Here is a 20,432-nt window from a genome sequence, read left to right on the forward strand (position 1 = left end):
GCTCTCAATGATTCTTCGAGAAATAAATAAAGGATAAATGAAAATCAATAACTGAATGCGTCCACTGTAATGTGGCATGTGCCTCCGCGCCAGCAGGGGCGCTGTGAGGCGGTGTAGCAGCCTCCGGGGAGCTGTTGTGGTGTCCGGAAGGAGGACCGTTAGCATGGCGGATATATTTTTCACTTCATGCTTGGCTCTTTAATGTTGGGATATTATATCGTAGCATTAATAATCGATCATTAAAACCGTGTCGCTGCAGTGAGCGGCATCTTCCGACACTAACGGCTGTTTTCACAGTGCGCAGGCGTGGAGGGAGCAGCCGTTACACCACTGTCCGTCCGTGCCCGTCTGGCTGCACACGTCGTGACTTGTGACCCAGTTTGGTTTGGTGAGTTTTCGTCTCCTCCTCCTCCATTATTGCTTAATACTCACCTCATTACTGTTTTTTTCATTGGCTGCTGTGTGCTGTATCGATAAATATCCGGACACCGTTTATTTGACGCTGTACCCAGCACGGCTGCGTCCCAAACTGACCCGTTAAAAATGATAAGTACGACCGTTAGAAAGCATCGACACATTGATGCGGTTCGTGTGTGGCTTGTACTCATAAAGAGAGTTTACAGTGACATTATTGCAGTTTTTAGAAGTTGTTCTTTCACTTGGCAGGGACGGGGCTTGAAGCAAACGGCCTCCGCAGTGAAACAATAAACATCTGTAATCCCTGACTAGCCCTGGGGCCCCTTGAAGGCCCCCAACCCCCCTGACAGGGCCCCAGTCACTCAGCCAGTCAATCTCTCAGAAGTTAGAAGTGCTATTTAACTCATGTGTACTCCTAAAAAAGTATAACACCCATGCTCCTCAGGGGTCAAAAAGGACCCCATGACATCAGACTGGTTTTAGGACTTGTAGAAAAAAAATATTGAAATCATGACCAACACATTGATATATGATTTTCATATTTTTTTCATTATTATTGGTCAATTTTACTAAAATATACAAAATAAGGCCTCATATCAAGAGGAAAAAAGGTAATAAAATCAGATTGCACTGCAAACCTGTCATATCACCGCTGAAAAAGGTGAAAACGATGCAATCCCATAACCACAGATCATCAAATGAATTACCCATTTTGAATTTAGTTTGCACCCATGTACTGACTGACCGAATGTTTTAGCCTAGGGACACCACTGGAAAGCATTGTTCATTTTTGGACCCCAGAGGACCATGGGTGCTATAAAAAAATATAAAACCCATAAAAATGTACGATGAAAGTTGAAATTTATACTGTCTATAAAGGATGCAGAGGGGCACATATGCTGAAAATTTCAAGCAATTCTATGAAAGTTAACATATATTAATCGTATGTTGAAAATGATTTGGGGTCAAAAAGACCCCAGGACCACAGGAGGGTTAGGTATTTTCCCCTTCTTCAACGCTGTGGCTGCATGGAGTGAAGTCCTAAACACACACAAACCTACTGGTACTCCAAAAGTCTGTCCATGTTCAGTGACTGCAACTGCTTTCCATTAGGATGTTTACAGCAGGTTCGTATGTTGTGAATTAGACATGCAAAATATCAATGAACATGGTTTGGATTTTATAAAAATATGGCTCTGATTATTACCTCAGCCAGCGTTTTGGTTTCAGCCCAGTTTGTTTGTTTGTCAGCAGGATTACGGGTAAAACTACTGGCTCCATTTTCATGAAATTAAGTTGAAGAGTGTGGCATGAGCCGAGGAGAAACCCATTAAATATTAGAGTGAATCAGAATCACAGTGCACATATGAAATTATTTATTTTTCACCTTTGTTAACATCGTGAAATAGAGGATTTGGCCTCGGTGAAACAAATGTCATTCATCAAGTAGAATTATGACAAAATTGTAGCCACTTGTCTTGATATCCTAAGTAGTGCTGGGCAATATATATTGTTGTTTTATTTTTATATACTGATTCCAAAAAAAGTTGATGTAGTCTTAAATGTTTTTTTTTAAATGCAGTTATTTTTTTAATTTTCAATTGAATATAAAATTCTCTACAAAGACAGTATATTTATGTTCAAACTTTTTTTGTTGTAAATATACACAGACAACTGAGATTGCGGCATTCTGTTTTAATTTGCATTTTACACATCATTCCAGCATCTGAACTTTATATTCGTATATGTATGAATAAGACCAGATATTATCTAATATTTTTGATGTTCCAGCACTGTAACTTTTGTCTGGTTTTAAAGGCTGCATTACAGACTGTAGTTATGCTATTATTTACCTTTTATTAGTAGTTAAATAAACATTTTTTATTTATCATCAATCTCATTGTGAAATATTTTGTGAACGCACCAATGGTCAATCCTAGAATGTTGTTGCAGTATTAATATGGAGGTATTTGGTCAACATCTTTGTGATATTTGGTATTCTCCCTTTTGCCAGCTCTAATCACAATCCACATTCCCAGTCATCAGTAATCCTCAGAGGTAGCTCTCACATGGAGCTGCTCAAACTTTTGAGAGCAGCCATTATGGAGTACTCAGGGTTGGTTTCATAAAAACAGCGTTGCAACACCACAATTGTTACAATACTGTTTTTTATTTCTCAAAATAAGGTGGCTTTGTAAACATAAATTGACACATAACATGCAACTCAACATTCACATCAAGATGTGAATTGTCTGCAATAAACTCTGCCAGACATATTAAGGAAAAATGTCTGCACTTTATCCTTCACAGGAACAAGTAATATATCCAGACATGTCTATAGTGGCTGTGCTTGCAGATTTACATATCATAGCAGGCTGGACTACTGGCCTTGACGGAGGTCTGCACTCTCCAGCTACCCTGACAGTTGATGATATCATTAGTGCTGTCAGTCAGATATATTCAGAGAGGTGTAATGCATGCAAAATTCTCATTTTAATGGGAGTGCAGTAGTGAATCACTTAAACTTTTATAAAGGATTTCAGGATTGTTGATTGGAAGCCTAAGAGTAAACACAACCGGAGAAAAAATACTGGTCTCAATGCAGGCTTTATTTAGGTCACAGGTTAAGTTATGCAGCGCTGGACTCAGACTGACATCTCTCTCTCGCAGGATCCCAGTCAGAATGAGCCCAGATTTCTGTAATAATTCACGTTTCATCTTTCTTGGGCTGGGCCCACCCCGTACAGATTGGACTTAGACACAGCCGAGTTCTATTGGCCAGTTACCTATGACATGGGCAGGCCAACAGCTGTGTCATGCCCGTACTATGTTTGCTATACACAATGTGTGTGTGTGTGTGTGCGCGCATATCTATGAGTTACAAAGCCTAAACATGATAACATACAGTGGCAACACAAGTGCTGTATCAGGCCTGTGGGGAAAGAGGAAAGCTACAGTGGAGCAAAATACATTGGCTGCCTGCCTTCTTATAATTATTCAAATATAACACTTTATTTAAATGTAATATCTAGCCTGGTGTCAGTCAGTGTTTCTCTTCTCTTGTGCAGTTTTTTGTGAGACTGAAATAATTTTTATAGTTCTTCAACCCCATTTACAAAAAAGTAGGGATGCTGTACAAAAGTGTAACTTTAACTTGTGTTTGTTTCTTTCACAGTTTTCATAGACCGACCTGAGTGAGATGAAACATCAGGGGCTTGAACACTGACCAAAGAGGGCTACGTCTTAATTCAGTAATAAACACACGCCAGAAACTAACAATGGGTGACTTAACAGCAGAAATGGATGAGGAGGTGACGAAGCAAGACTTCTCCTTGGATCCACGGCCAGAGCCACTTCTGATAATCCTGTCCCCTCCTCCGCCTTTCTTACCTACCCCCGGGGAGCCCACTATGATTTGGCATAAGTGGCTACGGGCTTTTGAACACTACATCGAAGCGCTAGGTGAAAACGAGCTCGTCGACTCCACTAAGTGTGCGCTCCTACAGAACTGCCTCGGCCTAGAGGGCCAGCGTGTCTTCACAACACTGATCCCGGGTGAAACCACGTACGCAGGAGCCATCTCCACGCTGGCGGTGTTCTTCTGCTCTGATCACACCTCTCAGACGTACCGCCTTAAATTTCATCAGAGGGCTCAGATGCCTGGAGAGACTGTAGAACTGTTTGTGTCTGCGTTGGAAGAACTGCTGGGGCCTTGTAACTATGGAGACTTACAAGATAAACTTATCCTGGATCAACTGATTGAGAAAACCAACTGCCCACAACTCAGAGAGAGGCTGCTGATGGAGGGGGAGGCACTGACCTTGGACAAGGCGTTGGTCGTTGGTAAAGAGGTTGAATTTACTTTAAGTGAATCTGAGGTGTTCGGTTTTCACGAGGTCAGTGTGGACATTGGAGACGATTTGGACCCTCCTGCTCCTGTAAAACGTAAAAGAGGGCGGCCTCGGCGTGGGGAGGTAAGGCCGCAAAAAAAAAAAAAAACAATCTCGACTAAAACCCCAACAAGATCAACTAGATACAAAGACAATTACTATTACAGCAATGATAAGCAATATTATAGTGAAAATGATGAATATAAGACTGATAATGCTAATGCTAATAAGACTAAACTGGCTTGTGATGAAGCCAGAAATAAAGCACGTAATGATGATAATGGAGCCTTATCATCATCATCATCATCACTGAGGATAAAAGAGGAGCGCTATGACATAGCAAGTGATGGTGTCGATGATGATGAGGATGATGATGATGAAGAAGATGAAGACTTTGCCATTTCCCCGTCTAAACTAAAGGGCCCCTACTGTCCTATCTGTGACGGCAGGCGCTTCAGAGACAAAAACAAGCTCGCCAGACACATGAGGACGCACACAAAGGAGAAACCGTTCAGCTGCCCAGTCTGCGCCATGACCTTCAGCCAGTCCTACCACATGACCCGACACATGAGGAACCAGCACGGTGCGGGCCAGCACGTCTGCTCCGTGTGTGGGGAGAGTTTAGGGAGCTTTGCAGAGCTGCAAAGTCACAAGAGGACACATAAGTCGCAAGTTCTGTCATGTCCCGACTGTCCTGAAAAATTCACCAATAATGACGCATTTCTTTGTCACATCATGACGCACAGCACAGACCAGTCCGCCCAGTCCACCCAGACTGAGGGACAGAGTTCTGAGCAAAGTGACGAGGTGGAAAAACAAGAAATAAACGAAGCGTGTGACAAAGATAGTCATGAAAGTGATAATGAGAATGATGCAGACTCTGATAATGGTGATTCTCAGGATAAAGAATCCGAAGTTAACGTTAAGATGGAAGACAAGGACACTGACAAAGCGAAATCTCAAGACGGAGGCGGTCAGAAAAAGAAAGGTGCCTCTAAGACTAAAACAAAAGGCCATTTCTGCCCCATCTGTGTCGACAGGCGCTTCAGAGGCCCCAACAAACTCGCCAGACACATGAGGACGCACACAAAAGAGAAACCGTTCAGCTGCCCGGTGTGCGCCATGACCTTCAGCCAGTCCTACCACATGACCCGACACATGAGGAACCAGCACGAACTGGGCCAGTACATCTGCTCTAAGTGCGGCAAAAGTTTAGGGAGCTGGATGGAACTGAGGGCGCATAAGAAGACCCACGCGGTTGAAGGCCTGACGTGTCTTGCATGTGAGAAACAGTTCAAGGAGAAGGCCGCACTCGTTAGTCATCTTAAATCACACAAGAAGGTCCAGTCCAACCCTCGAAGCCTCACCTGCGACGACTGCGGCAAAGTATTTGGTCGAATGTATCATTTGAAGAGGCACATAGTGACCCATCGCAAAGCAACGAACGGAGAGTGTTTCACGTGCCCCGACTGTCAGAAGAACTTTGCCTTCCCGGAAGACCTCAACAAACATTTGGAGATTCATGTGAAACAAAACAATGGGACTTGTCCGAAATGCGACAAGACCTTCAGCACTCCTGAAGAACTGGAGAAGCACATGGCCATTCATGAAAAGTCTTACTCCTGCAGCATCTGTGGGAAGAAGTTTAAGGTTGAGTATGCGTTGAAGAAGCACGAGCAAGGCCACCAAGATGAGCAGTATTACTGTTCGTTGTGCCGCAAACACTTCTTTAAGCTTTCTCACTACAAGAGGCACATAATGGTCCACAACAGACGGGAAACGAGATGTCCACACTGTGACAGTGTCTTTTTACAGTTAACAGCTTTGAAGTATCACCTGCGGACTCATACGGAGGAAAGACCGTACCAGTGCAGCTGCTGTATCGAGACCTTTGAGGAAAAGGAAGAACTGGAGCAACACTGCCTCAAACACAGGAAGTTCAAGAGAGAGAGGCCGTATTCGTGCACTCGATGTGATGCAGCTTTCTCTGCACTGATCGAGTTGACCGACCACATGAGCTCACACGATGGAGAGCAGCCGTCGAACTGCCCCATCTGCGGCAGGACTTTTTTGAACAAGAGCAAACTGGAGAGGCACCTGAGCATCCACACGGGGGAGAGACCTCACCTCTGCTCCATCTGCGGCAACGGTTTCCCCTCAGCCGCCAGCCTCAAGTTACACATTCACATCCACACCGGAGAGAAACCCTTCCAGTGTTCACAGTGCAGCAAGAGCTTCAGGTCGTCCAGCGGGCTGCGGCTGCATAGCAGGCAGCACATGGAGGTGCGGCCCAGCTACGAGTGTCCCGAGTGCGGCAGGACTTACGGTCGCATGACGGAGCTGAAGATGCACCAGCGCTATCACACGGGGGATAAACCATACGCGTGCACATGCTGCAACAAGCGTTTTATTAGCAAAGACAAACTGAACGTTCACATGCGGATACACACGGGGGAGAGGCCGTACTCCTGCCCCCACTGTGGACAGACATTTACACAGACTGGAGACAGAAACAGACACATCAGTAAATACCACTAGTTAGATACTGTAAAAACAGAACTCCTGTCAAGCTTAGGTTGTTGCTTTTGAATGATCGTGGCAGTGGTTTTGCATGTTTGTAGGGGTTGGCAGTAAAGAACACAGGTTTTGCCATCTTATTTGAAAAAGAGCAACAAGCCAAAATATGTTAACTCAGGCAGATTTAGGCCCCGATCGGACAGAAAACATAAAGCACACTGCATCGCCTTTCTTGTTTGAAAACATGACAGGGTTCGTACAAAGTCTTGAAGGTTTGGAAAGAATGCCTAATTTTATGTTTTTAAAGTTAGGAATATGCTTGAATTTAATATACTCCTAGAAACTGCTTAAATTTACAACATAATCTTGTGTTTTGAATACAAAATCACTGTAAACCATCCGAAAAGAAACAATCCCATCATATTTGTTTGTCCACTGGTGTCTTGTGTCCAACGATCGAAGCTATTTAAGAGATAAATAAGTCTTTTGTTGATTCCTTACTCTGGAAATTAGAAAGTGTTAAATAATCATGTTTAAAACATACAATAAAAGTTACTATAAACAGCTAGTAAAATAAATCATGTCACTGAACTTTGATACCTTGAAAGCTTTGCTTGAAAAGTGTATTTTACACTTGAAAAGCTGTACGAACCCTGCAATAAGACCAAGTGCAGTTTGCTGTGTCTTTTCTTAATTATTGCAAGGCCACAACCGAACCACCTGTCCTTAGCCTAAGCATTGTTTTTACTGTGAAGAAAATTGAGTTTCTATTTTTTCTGGTCACTGTGTAAAGGATGTGTTTCCTGATGAGAAGTGATCATTCTGTCATTTTCTCAACCAACTATTATTCAACACCTTTTAAAAAGCTTTGTGCAATTTATGGATTGTGCTTTCATGGATGGTAAAGCTGTCAAACCTTCTCAGCCAAGATCTTTATGACTTCATGTTTGCTAGTATTGTTCTTTCTGTAAACATGGCTCATAAATGCTTTTTGTTGACAAATCTTTGGCAATAGTTGGTTATAAACATGCAAAACCACTGATTTCTCTTTACATCCAAACAGTTTATTGCTGCTGTGCTGCTTTCTTCAAGCTTCATACCTGACCTGGACTTTCACATATATATCACTACATTACCACTTAATATAAAAGCTCTGCATGAGGTTTTAGTCCTTGTAGCTCGTCCCTCTCACCCCTGTGCCTGATGCGCCCTCTCCATACAGCGTTTATGTTCCAGTTTGCCAAAATCTGTGGCTACAAGCTGAAAATAATCATGGTCACTCAAGCAACACTCAAATATTTCAAAGATGAGATTTCAATACTACGTCATTTCATGGTATTATATTTGTTTTGTTTCACTTTTTTGAAATATTTTTATTTAGACTCTGTAACCATGCATTGTGTAACTGTGTTTAGAAAAGTGCCATAAAAATAAAACTATTATTCACTCTGCGAGCACATGTAAGGAGCTTAATGAACAATATTTATGAAAGGTAAACATGTTGCAGGACTTTGAGTCAGTGAGTCGATTAAGTGAGAATAAATCAGGTGTAGATGGAATTACAGTCATGGAAAAAAATATTAGATGATATCTAGACATTTTCTATGGTTTTCTTGATAATGATTTTGGTTATCAAGAAAACCATGGAAAATGTCTAGATATCAGCTCTTAAATTAAACTCTTATGAGCTATTTTTGTTATATTTGTCCAAACAAATGTACCTGAAACATAGTGGTCTAATAATTTTTCTATGACTGTATATAACAATCCGTCTCCATATAAACCACCGAAAAACATCCATTATAGGAAAATTTGCTGATTTTTAACACAATATGATATTTCAGTCTTTTTATATTTATTGTTTCACATTAGACGCAGAGCGGGCCGAAGCTAGTTTGACTGACGTGGCCACCGAATGAGGACATCTATCTTTTTTGTTTTTTTCGCAAAAGGATTTATAGTAACAAATTCTTGTTTTTGGTATATTGAAAGTGTCTCTTAAAAAGCTAGACAAGACTTGTATATTTAATACAACCAAAGTACATTGTGATTAGCAGATCAGTATTGTTGATTTAAGCCCTGTAGTGACACAGTGTACACACAGAGCAAAACAATTGAACAAAGTTTAACAAAGGAGTGGTCTCGCAGGTTTTCCCTTCAGTTCTGGCATGTAGGTAAATATTTTGCAGCCCTGAGAGCTGTTATGTAATCTCTCCTGACAGGTAAAAACATTTAACCCTCAGTGAAGAATTTCTGGGCATGTAATTAATCTAAAAAAAATTAAAAAGGTTCTTAATAAAAAATCTTAACCTAAACAAATTATATTCATTATAATAAGGTTTTTTTTATTTGTAAACCTGAAAAGAAAAACATGATAAATCAGCAAAGGAGCAGGGACAGTGGTCGTAAGAGTCATTGTAAACAAACCGTCCACAGGAGGGCGCTAACTGGACATTAAACCTTTATATGGACACATTGATCCTCCCAAATACAATATACAGTATACTACTGCTGTCCATAGTACATTACAAATAGTTAATAAAACAGACACTATATGCAAAGAATGCAAAAAATATAAGCTACAGTAAAAATGAACTATACAAGCAACAAAAAAGTAAATGTTTCAGTAATTATGTGGACTATTCTAACATGAAATATTTGTATTATGTAATAACAATGTGCATCAGAAAGGGAGTCTGTGACTTCAGATATTGATATGATGCAAGTCTGTGTGACAGGTTACACAACTGACTGCACAAAGGAGATCTTGAAAATGAAATACCTCAAAATTGTACCTACAGTCATGGAAAAAAAATATTAGACCATTGTTTTCTTCAATTTCTTGTTCATTTTAATGCCTGGTACAACAAAACATTTGTTTGAACAAATATAATGATAACAACAAAAATAGCTCATAAGAGTTTAATTTAAGAGCTGATATCTAGACATTTTCCATGGTTTTCTTGATCATTATTTTGGTTATCATCAAGAAAACCATGGAAAATTTAATTTAAACTCTTATGAGCTATTTTTGTTGTTATCATTATGTTTGTCCAAACAAATGTGCCCTTAGTTTTACCAGGCATTAAAATGAACAAGAAAGCAAGGGGAAAACAAAGTTGGTCTAATATTTTTTCCATGACTGTAGGTACACTACTTGAGTATGTACTTGGTTACATTCCACTGTTGCTATTAACCCTTAGATCCTCCTGAAAAAAAAAAAAAGTTCTTCAAATACACAAAAATGTGCGCATAGAAAAACAAGGCATAAAAATATCATAAAACTTAATTTAAAAAATATACATTATTTTCAATGAATGATTTGTTTTCAATATACTTCATGTAAACTGGATTATTTATGGTATGATTATTGGATCCTATCATATTTGAAAGATACAAAACGAGTATATGCATTATTATTTTTGTTGCAGTGTCATATTTCTTAAAACACTCACATTGGTACTCCTAAGCACATAAATGTGCACATAGAAAGTCAAGCTATGAAAATGTTATAAAACATTATTCAAAAAAAAATATTTTTTTTAACCAGGTTTTGTTCTTATCATACATTTTTTTTTAAATGGTGAAGTTCTAACATTTTTAATATATAGCCTTTATAATAATATGACAGCATTATTTGTTTTGTTTTTTTATCAGGAGTGCTTATTCTTTTGCTACTTCCAGACTAACATTCACAGCATATTTAGCCGATGGTGAAGTCAAGTCAAAGAGAGCTAGGTAATATCAGTCCGGTAGGTGGCAGCACTCGCTGCTCGTCGGGTAAGAGACGTTCTGTTTACCAACAGAGGAAGACGGATGGCAACATTAGCTTGAAGAAGCTCCGTATTATTATACCAATGACTGGCAGTTCATCCTGTTACAAATTTAAGTCGTCGTGTGGTTAATATTTTAGGACGACCTATTGTCGGGTAATGTTACTTTTGAATTGCCTTGGTCATTTTAAGTTAACATACTCGTCTAAAAGCTATTTTATGCTAACTAGCTTCAGTGCTAAAGCTACAACGGCTGGTTGTTAGCAGTTGTAATATTGAGAAAGAGAGAGATAAATGAACCCTCTATATTCTGTATAGGGTTAAGTATAATGTGTTAGGTTATGTTCCAGGATTATCCAGACATAATCACTTGCCCGCATACCAAAATAAGCAATCTAGCTACGTTAGCTTGCTGCCTTGCTAGCAAGCCTAGTTTACTGTAAAGCCAGACAGTAACATTGTTGACTTTTAGTATGACCGCATACCGCCCTAGTTAGACTATTACACCTTACATTGTTTAAAATAGGACTCTATAACCAGGACCGGTGTCGTGCCAAAAAGTGAACTGGTTGAACCCTTTACTCTATCATACCTGAAGCTACAGTCACTCTTTATGGCTGGTTTAGGCTTTACTCCTGCTAGCGGTCAGGATATTTTCAGCATTGAAACAACCGTACAATCCAGCTCTAAAACCTGCAGTCTGCTCAATGGGGGAGAGGCCAGACAGTTCTATGAAAATTTAATGAAAGATGATGAAGGGCAAGATGTACCAAGGAGTGCAAAGAGGAACCGAGAGTCTAGTAGGAGAGTGAGGAGGAGAGCCAGGGCTGCAGAGATACAACAGGGTCAAGCCGATTCAGTGGCACATAGAGGGACTAGTGATGAGGGTGAAGCCAACCAAAGAAGAGAGACAAGCAACTCAGAAAGGTCCGTGGAGCTCCTGGGGCTCAGGTTGCTGCGTTGTGCTCATGAAGGGGACATCTCTGCCCTCAAAGACCTCCTCTCAAAGGGGGTCGACATCAACTTCCAGGTACAGAATACTGCTCAGTGTTTTCTTTTCTTTGGAAATCCTTTGTTTGTTTTAATTCCTGGTTGTTCCCTCTTCAGGATACCTACTTCTGGACAGCGATAATGTGTGCAAGCTGGTCAGGACAAAGAGCTGCGGTGAAGCTGCTGCTGCATCACGGAGCAGCCTGGGTCGGAGTGGTAGATACACAGGGCAGGGATGCCAAAGATCTGGCACTGGAAGGTATAACAATGCAACCATTATAAGTCACTCTAATTGTGTGGTTCTGCGTACAACGAAGTTGAACTGATCCATATTCTTTTTTTTCACAAGCGGGCCACAGTGAGGTGCTGGAGGCGTTTGAGAGTTATGGAAGAAGTCCAAAGAGAGACTCACGATCCAGTAGCAGGTTAGCACACTCGGTTTACACCACATCAAACCAAATATGAATTTAATTGCAAATAGGCTGCACATTAAATGATGGGAGTACTCTTATTTATGACACAGAAACATTGACACGTCCTACTCAGATAACTGGAACACTTTCTAGATTTTTCACTAAATCATCATTGTACTCTGTATGCCACGGCTGAAATGCCATCTTTGTATGTTCGCAGGCTCTCATTGGTTAGTTTTCATCTATAAGTTTATTCTTGGGCTGCTTCCCTCATACCTGTGTACATACATGTGTCGTAACCAAACTAAACATGGTCTACGCTTGCAAATCATTGTACAAATGCTGGTGCCAAGAGTGAGAACTGAGTTAGGTCAGAAAGCTTTTAGTTACGCCCCTTTATCATTTATCTGCAAAATGAATTGAAATTGTCTGAGTTGATCACAATCGGTGAATTTAAATCGATTCTAAAGGATAAAGAAATAATTTCTCTTGGTCAGTGTGACTGCTCTTTATAAGTCTCTACTGAGGCTCCTTCAGTGTTGTTGTGATGACTGTATTTGTATTAAATTGTATTTAATTGTTTATGTTAACTGTGTTTAAATGTTGTTACTTGTCACTTTTTATGCTGCTTTCTTGGCCAGGTCTCTCTTGGAAAAGAGATTTTTTAATCTAAACAAGACTTTTTTCCTGGTTAAATAAATTAGATATATATATATGTCAGTTGGATAATGTGAAACGTGTGTGAAACTGTCCATCAAAAATATTGCGTCAGCATTTAAAGCGAGAAGTACTACATGCAGCAAGAGTTTGGGAGAAATCCATGTAGCAGGGTACACAGTAATTCTAAAAGATCCGGAAGCAGAGCAACAGCTGTGGATTGTGCTCACCATTACTTTCACTGGAAGTGCGTTAAGACGAGATCTTTTAATGTGAAGAATGAACTAGTGGAATCACTACATCAAGCAAAAGCTGTGTCAATGCACATATGGGCACCTGACTGTAGTTTTCAGACAAATTTTAAAACATCTGAATCTGTTCCTTATTTATTATTTATTTATATTTCTTCTCTCACTAGAGTTGTCTCTTCTTCTGTCTTGTCCCCAGTGCCTCACCGCCTCAGTGGTGTGGTGTGTGTCGTAGTGAATACAGGTGCAGCCTTTCATCACATCTCTCCTCCACTCTACATCAGTTCAGTCTGCGGCGTGCTCCCCCCACCCCCTACTACTGCCTCCCCCCTTCCAGCAACAGCTACAAGATGATGGTTCGCTGCGGCTGGAAACCAGGAACAGGACTGGGGCCAGAGGGAGAGGGGCCTCAACAGCCAGTGCCTACTGTGCTTAAGAGAGACCAGGAGGGCCTTGGGTACGGACAGACAAAAAGAGCCAAAGTGACTCACTTTAAACCCAGGGATCATGACGCAGTGAAACCACTTTCTAGGGAGAAAGGAGGAAAAGGACAGAGGAAGGAAGAAAGTAGGAGAAAAGAACAACAAGATAAGACCTGGGAAAGAGATTTTCGTGCCTCTTTTTATCTTTGACACTTGCTCACAGTGACTTTTCTACAAACCCTCTCCCCCAAACACATTATCTCTAAAAAAAACATTTAACAGATCTATTACAAAGACATGTTCTACCTGTTTTTTTATTATTATTTAAAGCTGTCGAGGTGTTTGCTCACAGAGCAAACTACCTCAAAGCTGACACTGTGTCAATTTCTGTCTTCATATATGTACACTGCCCACAGATTGTGTAATGACTAAATGTGACACTGATTGATTCAACTTTTATCCTGTTTACTCTGTGTGGACAAATAAGCCGTGTTGACTGTTGATCCACTGAGATTGTTTCAGTTGGTTTGTCAATATGATCATAACAGTAAAGGAAATATTTTTTATATTTTGAAGTTACAATCTGCAAGGCCTGTTTTGTTCCATTCGGTGGCCCCTACAGTAAAAAGGGGTATTTGCAGGTGTGTTTTTAGATCTCACTTTGACTTGTTATTGAAGTTTCATTGTCTAGTCGCACTTTTCTTTGTTTGTGTAGCCAAAGTAACGGTTTAATCCCAACACAAGCAGAGACAGGAAAATAATAGTATGCCACTTCACACCAAAGTTAGTAGAAGAGTCTGGTGCTTTAGCTCTGTTTACCCTCCAACCGACCAACCCCTGCTGGGTGGTGGAAAATGGTCAGTAAAGGCCCTTTCCAATGTATCAATTGTACATCCCTGATACCTTTTCCTCGCCTCTTCAAGTCGCATCTTCGTCCCACCCACGGGAGATACAAGAGGAGGAGACACAAAGAGAACGCGGTTGACCAGCCACAACTTTATCAGGTATTTAACCCTATAAAGCCAAGTGTATCATATTTGATACACAAGTTTTTGAGACCTATACATCATCAGTGTGATATTTTTTTCCTGAAAAACCTGATGTATACATGTGTTGAAGAAAAAAAAACTGAGCAACAAATTGCACAAAAATACAAGATATAGCAAAATGTATATGGTTCCACTGGTGGATCAGTCATTGCTGCGTGAAAACTTCATATCAGCAGATGTATGATGTTGTGTTATATGGAAAAAAATATTTTGCATGTTTGAGGAAAATGTTAAAATTAAGTAAAGCCTTAAAAGGTTAAAAATGTTGGGTTTCAAGAAAAACAAACTGTGAGCAACAAATTGCACAAAAAGAACTGATGTATCAAATATGATACAAATTAGAATCATATATCCCTATTGTTTTTGGATTTTTTTTAAATTATCTGTCAGCAGGTTCAATAAACACTCCAGTTTAAAAAAAGAATTTTCTGGCAATTATTTAATGGTTCAGGCTTTATAGGGTTAAAGCATCTTGCATCTCTTTATTAATATTTAATCAATTTTGTCTACTTTTTGACTTAATGTACTCCTAAGCTATACTTCTCAACACTGTCTTTACATGTTAATGTATAAACAAAAAGCTAGGGCTTTCTTCAGTGTCACAATTGTATTATTCAGGACTTAACATTTACGTATTGAAATAAAAAAATCAATTTGTATCTTGCATCAGGACTCTCAAGTCTCACACATTCTAACCTGTTCAAGGTGTGGCGAGTGGGCGCGTGTCTCACGGCCCATGCGTGAGACTTGAGAGCCCTGTTGTAGCGACTTCAGTAATGCTCTTAAAATTCGTCCTTGATGTGAGCCTGGCTTAAATGAAGAATCTTATGCAACTACACAAACCAACAGTGAACTCAACCTTTGTAGCGGCTCCAGGTACCTTCTCACCTAATTTGACAAACCTTTGCACTTGTGACTGCGTGAGTCACATGTTTGTGCATATCTGCCCTATCAGCGTGTCACTGCTGTGTTATCATGTCCTCACATTTATCCAAGTGACACTGTCTAGATTGTTGTATAGCTCAAGGTGGACTCCTTTTAACACTCCTGTTATGTCGAGGGTCAAATTTACCCATTTCACAATTTCGAAATCGTAAAAAAAAATATATATATTTATATATATATATATATAATAAAAGTATTTTTTCTTGAAACTTCTGCTTGGCTTAATAAGTGTAATCAACATATACGATAAAAATGGTTCATTTCACATATTTGCATGTTTATTTTACATAGGTACTGTTCAATGGTCAATCTGATCCTGAACAGAAGAGGTGACTTAAGTTTATTTATCAACATCACTCCGTAAAAGAAAAAAATAAAAGAAAAATATTATTTTGAATTATTCTATGTCATTTAAAACTATTGTAGTTATATGTAGGTCTTTCCAATGTACATAAAAAAGTTTTAACATGCATTTCTTATGAAAAACGGGTAAATTATCCTCATTGAACCTGATCTGTGAGAGGTAAAGAACACCATTGCACTAAATATTGATTGAGATGGTTATTAATGGAGTTTAATGAAATATAAACAATGTTTATTGGGATTTTTTAGTTTCTGACACTTGGATAATTAAACATGCTTTGGGTCAAATTGACCCACAAACATTATTGATGTTCCTGAGAAACGAACATAATAGGAGGGTTAAGTGTTGGGGCTAAGACATGTTGCAAGATTTTATTAGACAAAGCACAGCTCAAGCCATAATGAAAGCCCTCTAACCCTTGTGACAACATGTTTCCTCAAGCAGGGCAAGGTGAGTGGACGAGCTGCAGTCATCAGAGCTCCAAGACGACTGCACAACTCACCTCAGAGCCTTTGTCTACCGGAGTCAGTGTAATTGAAATCACACTTCATATTTTTTAACACTACACTGACCAGAATTTTTTTCTGCCCAGTTCTCCAAACATACTTGGAACAATGTTCTACTTGCTCCATAAATATGCAGATTTGCTCCTCCATTGATCAATTGAAACCTGAACAGCCACATGCAACTGAGTCATCACTTAGATGACTTAATTGGCTCTAAACTTTATATCTAATCTTATTTCAAGATGAGACATTGCATTGCATCATACAGGTGTTTTTGTATTTTATCTGGTCATTAATAGATAGATAGATTGATGGCTAGATTACTTTATTCATCCCCGAAGGGATATTAGATATTAATGTTACTCTCTGTGCTTTGATAAGGAACCTGTTACTTTTTAACTTGATTTGACCACCTTTTTTTATCCCTTGTTTAAAAACTTTAAGTGTTATTTGCTCAGTACTTAGCACCATCCCTTATTTAGATAAGATAATCGTTCAGTTGATTATTATTTTTTTCCGGTGCTCTACTGGTTCTGATGTACTGGTGTGGGTGTCCTACAAGTGCGAAAGTTTCCTCCATTTCATATACTTTTAAAAAGTGTGACAGTAGATATGATTTGACTTGTAATGGACTGGTGATTGATTACCTGTAAGACAAAATGTAAAATAACAGCCTTCACAGATTATTATCTGACATGATAAAATAATTCTCTAGAAATCTGGCTTTAAAAAAATAAGTAGAAACATTTATCTTATGCTTTGTTTATTAGCCCCCAAATGTACTTGCTGTACAATAATGTTAAAAAGCAAGACATAACGCGGCGGCCTGGTGGCTCACACTGGTAGAGTGCTTACCATTAAGGCTGAGTCCTTGCTGCGGCGGACCTGGGTTCGAATCCGGCCTGAGGCCCCTTTGCCGCATGTCTTCCCCTCTGTCTCCCCCTTTCTATCTGTTACTATCTAATAAAGCAGCAAAATGCCCAAAAAAAAATAGTCTTAAAAAAAAAAAAGCAAGACATAAAAGAAATATTAATTCATGTTCACCGTGTCTTGGTATCTTCTACACATTTCATGTGAAAGCCAGAGGTCGCCAACTGAAACGCCTCTACAGAAAAACTGGTCACACCATCCACAAACAAATGTTTAATACCCATTTCATTTTCCATGAAGATTCTCTTTCCACTGCAAAAAACATCTCAGGCACTTTTTTCACTGGTTCACAAAACACTAGGCCCACCTGACACTCTCCCACCTCATCTCTCCACTGACTCCTGTAACTCCATTATGACATTTTTTAATACTAAGATTAACCATATCCACCAGCAGTAAGCCTCCCTTGACTTTCAAATCTCTTCTTCCCATCCTTTCTCTGACTTCACCCTCCCCTCTGGTGCTGAAATAACCAACTTGATCCTCTCCACACTATACTGGTTAAATCTTGCATTCACTCCCTTACCCCTCTTCTAACTGCAGTTATCCATTCCTCTGTCATCTCTGGTATTGTTCCATCACCCCTCAAATCAGCTGCAATAACCCCCATTCTCAAGAAACCTGGTGCTGACCCCAGCAACTTCAACAACCACTGCCCAATCTCCAACCTCCCCTTCCTTTCAAAAAATCTTGAAAAAACAGTTGCTTCTTAGATTCATGACCACCTCTCCCACAATAGTCTCTATGAACAGCTTTAATCAGGCTTCCGTCCCCTTCACAGCACTGAAACAGCTCTTGTTAAAATAACTAATATGACCTCCTAATGGCTGTGGACTCTGGACTTCTAACAATTCTCATCCTTCTGGACCTGAGTGCGGCATTTGACACCATTTCCCACACCATCATCATCCACCGACTAGCCTCCCTTGGATTATCTGATACACCCCTGGACTGGTTTAAATCATGTCTCTCAGGCCGTACTCAGTTCGTCCAACTTAAATCATTCATATCCAACTTCTCCCCCACTCCGCTGGTGTTCCCCAAGGGTCTGTCCTTGGACCCCTTTTGTTCATCATCTACCTTCTCCCCCAAGGACATATTTTCTGTCAATATAACATTCAGTTCCATTGCTATGCAGATGACACCCAGCTCTACCTGTCCACCAAACCCACCATGTCCCTCCCTTCCACATCCCTATCCAACTGTCTTCAGGAAATCAGATCCTGGTCCAACCAAAACTTCCTCAAACTCAACAGTGAAAAAACAGAACTCCTCCTAATTGGTACCAAATCCATTCTCTCTAAAATAAATGAATTTTTGTTAGAAAAATAGCTTGAGGAAACCTTGAAAATGTAATATTCTGACACCAACCTCACCTATTTTCTCTGCGCAGATCGTTTAATGGGGAATGATGAGCAGGAGACGTCCAAGTTCTCAATTTAACATAATTTTTATTACAATACGTCAAGAAATGTGCAATATTACAGAGATCTCCGGGTTCCCTTACATGTCCCTGATACACACAGACTGGTTTCAGGTCACGAAATCTGAACCTCATCTCTCTCTCCCTCGAACCCATTAAATACTAACAATGTTTACTAATCATGAAAGTATATATATATATATATATATATATATATATATATATATATATATATATATATATATTTATTATTATTATTATTTTGGCTTTATTGATAGGACAGAGTGAAGGGGGAGACAGAGGGGAAGACATGCGGGAAAGGGCTCCGAGTCGGAATCGGGAAGTGGGCCTTATGAGGACAATGCCCCTATGGTACACGCTCTACCAGGTGTGCCATTTACATAACATCTCTCGCTTGCGCCCATCTCTCTCCCCTGACAGTGCTGAAATTCTAGTTCACGCCCTGGTCACACCCTATCTCACCGAGCTTCTCCATAACAAGACACCCACCCGTTATCTCAGGTCCTCTTCCTCCATCCAGCTCTTCCTCCCACCTGCCCATCTGGTCACTATGGGGTCAAAATCTTTCAGTCGCTCAGCCCCCACCTCTGGAACTCTCTGCCTCATTACATCCGAAACTCCACTTCCATTACCACCTTCAAATCGTCCCTGAAAACCCATCTCTTTAGACAGGCCTACTCCCTTTAATTTCATCTGCTTTCACTTAAATGACCCCACTTTCTCTTTGTTATTATCAGTATTATTTATTTATTATTTATTATTTATATTTATTAGTATTTGTATGTAGTTTTATCGCCTGCTTTTATGACTGCTTGTTTGATGGACTGAGTGTTTTATTGTTGATTTTGGAAGGTGACTTTGAGTGTTCAGACATGCGGCCATAAATAAAATGAATTGTTATTATCTAATTCTCACCAAATTTGACATAAAATTCCAGTCTTGTTTTCCAAAAATCAACTTTTTTTTTTTTGGATTCCGTTCTTCTTATAAACTTAATATATAATATAATATAAACTTCTTATAAAGATTAAAATCTTATAGTAGTGAACTTTCAGTAGTGTGTTAAGTAGATAAAATTACAATTATAGAATAGTTCAGACTTTAAGTACTTCTTAGTCTGACTTGTCCACATTTCCTGAGGTGGTTGAACGTGGCACCAGCTTCAACTTGATTGGTCTGAGGGGTCCAGTGAGGCCTTCATAGCTCATCTTCAAAGGGATCTGTGGAATGGACAAATATAAATAAATAAATAAATAATAAAATGAAAGAAAGAAAGAAATTAAAAATGATCAGTCTCTGTATTTGGACAGGAGACAGGAAATCGGGCAAATATTTTTTTTTTCCTAATATTTATTGAGATTTTTTTTGCCTTCAAAGCATGAAAATGATTAAATATTGGCATGCAATTACATATAAAGTGTATTTCCACATCTTCATACTGCACTTCTCATCCAAGACATAATGGCTGATCCACAGACATGTCAATCATGGCAACTTAGAATAAAAAAAACTTTGTTTCTGTCACATTATTTGTGATTTCCTGAATAAAGCAATTATGTACAGGTGCATCTCAATAAATTAGAATATCATAGAAAAGTTTATATATGTCAGTAATTCAATTAAAAAAGTGGAAATAATACAGAATGAAACATTTCATGTCTTATTTTATTTAATTTCTTCTAATTATAATGATTATGGCTTACATTTAACGAACAGTGTATCAATGTAATATTACAAAAGACCAATTTTAAAAAGTATGTTTAATATGGAAATGTTGGCCTCTGAAAAGTATGTCCATCTATATAACTCAATACTTAATTGTGGCTGTTTGACTTGAACTACTGGAAATTGACTTTTCCATCATATT

At 39.3% G+C, this 20,432-nt stretch overlaps 3 protein-coding genes across 4 annotated transcripts in view; 2 read left to right on the top strand and 1 right to left on the bottom strand.

Moving 5' to 3' along the window:
- The first annotated feature begins 87 nt into the window (after positions 1-87).
- Positions 88-8,390, top strand: LOC131974687 (zinc finger protein 665-like). The gene is made up of 2 exons (XM_059337106.1): positions 88-388; positions 3,593-8,390. Exon 2 carries the CDS (start codon positions 3,696-3,698, stop codon positions 6,843-6,845), a length of 3,150 nt encoding a protein of 1,049 aa, XP_059193089.1. The 5' UTR covers positions 88-388; positions 3,593-3,695; the 3' UTR covers positions 6,846-8,390.
- Positions 8,391-10,484: 2,094 nt separating this feature from the next.
- Positions 10,485-13,898, top strand: gpank1 (G patch domain and ankyrin repeats 1). The gene is made up of 4 exons (XM_059348377.1): positions 10,485-11,627; positions 11,705-11,846; positions 11,937-12,012; positions 13,105-13,898. Exons 1-4 carry the CDS (start codon positions 11,211-11,213, stop codon positions 13,535-13,537), a joined length of 1,068 nt encoding a protein of 355 aa, XP_059204360.1. The 5' UTR covers positions 10,485-11,210; the 3' UTR covers positions 13,538-13,898.
- Positions 13,899-15,577: 1,679 nt separating this feature from the next.
- The window catches only part of LOC131972202 (cytochrome P450 3A30-like), a 30,350-nt gene continuing 25,495 nt past the window's right edge, over positions 15,578-20,432 (bottom strand). For both annotated transcript variants that reach the window (XM_059333991.1, XM_059333999.1), the window contains one exon: positions 15,578-19,785. In XM_059333991.1, the coding sequence (XP_059189974.1) occupies positions 19,678-19,785 (108 nt within the window). In that variant the 3' untranslated portion in view covers positions 15,578-19,677. The remainder of the gene's footprint in view (positions 19,786-20,432) is intronic.

The sequence above is a fragment of the Centropristis striata genome, chromosome 1 (genome assembly GCF_030273125.1).
Source record: "Centropristis striata isolate RG_2023a ecotype Rhode Island chromosome 1, C.striata_1.0, whole genome shotgun sequence".
NCBI classification, from domain to species: Eukaryota; Metazoa; Chordata; class Actinopteri; order Perciformes; family Serranidae; genus Centropristis; species Centropristis striata.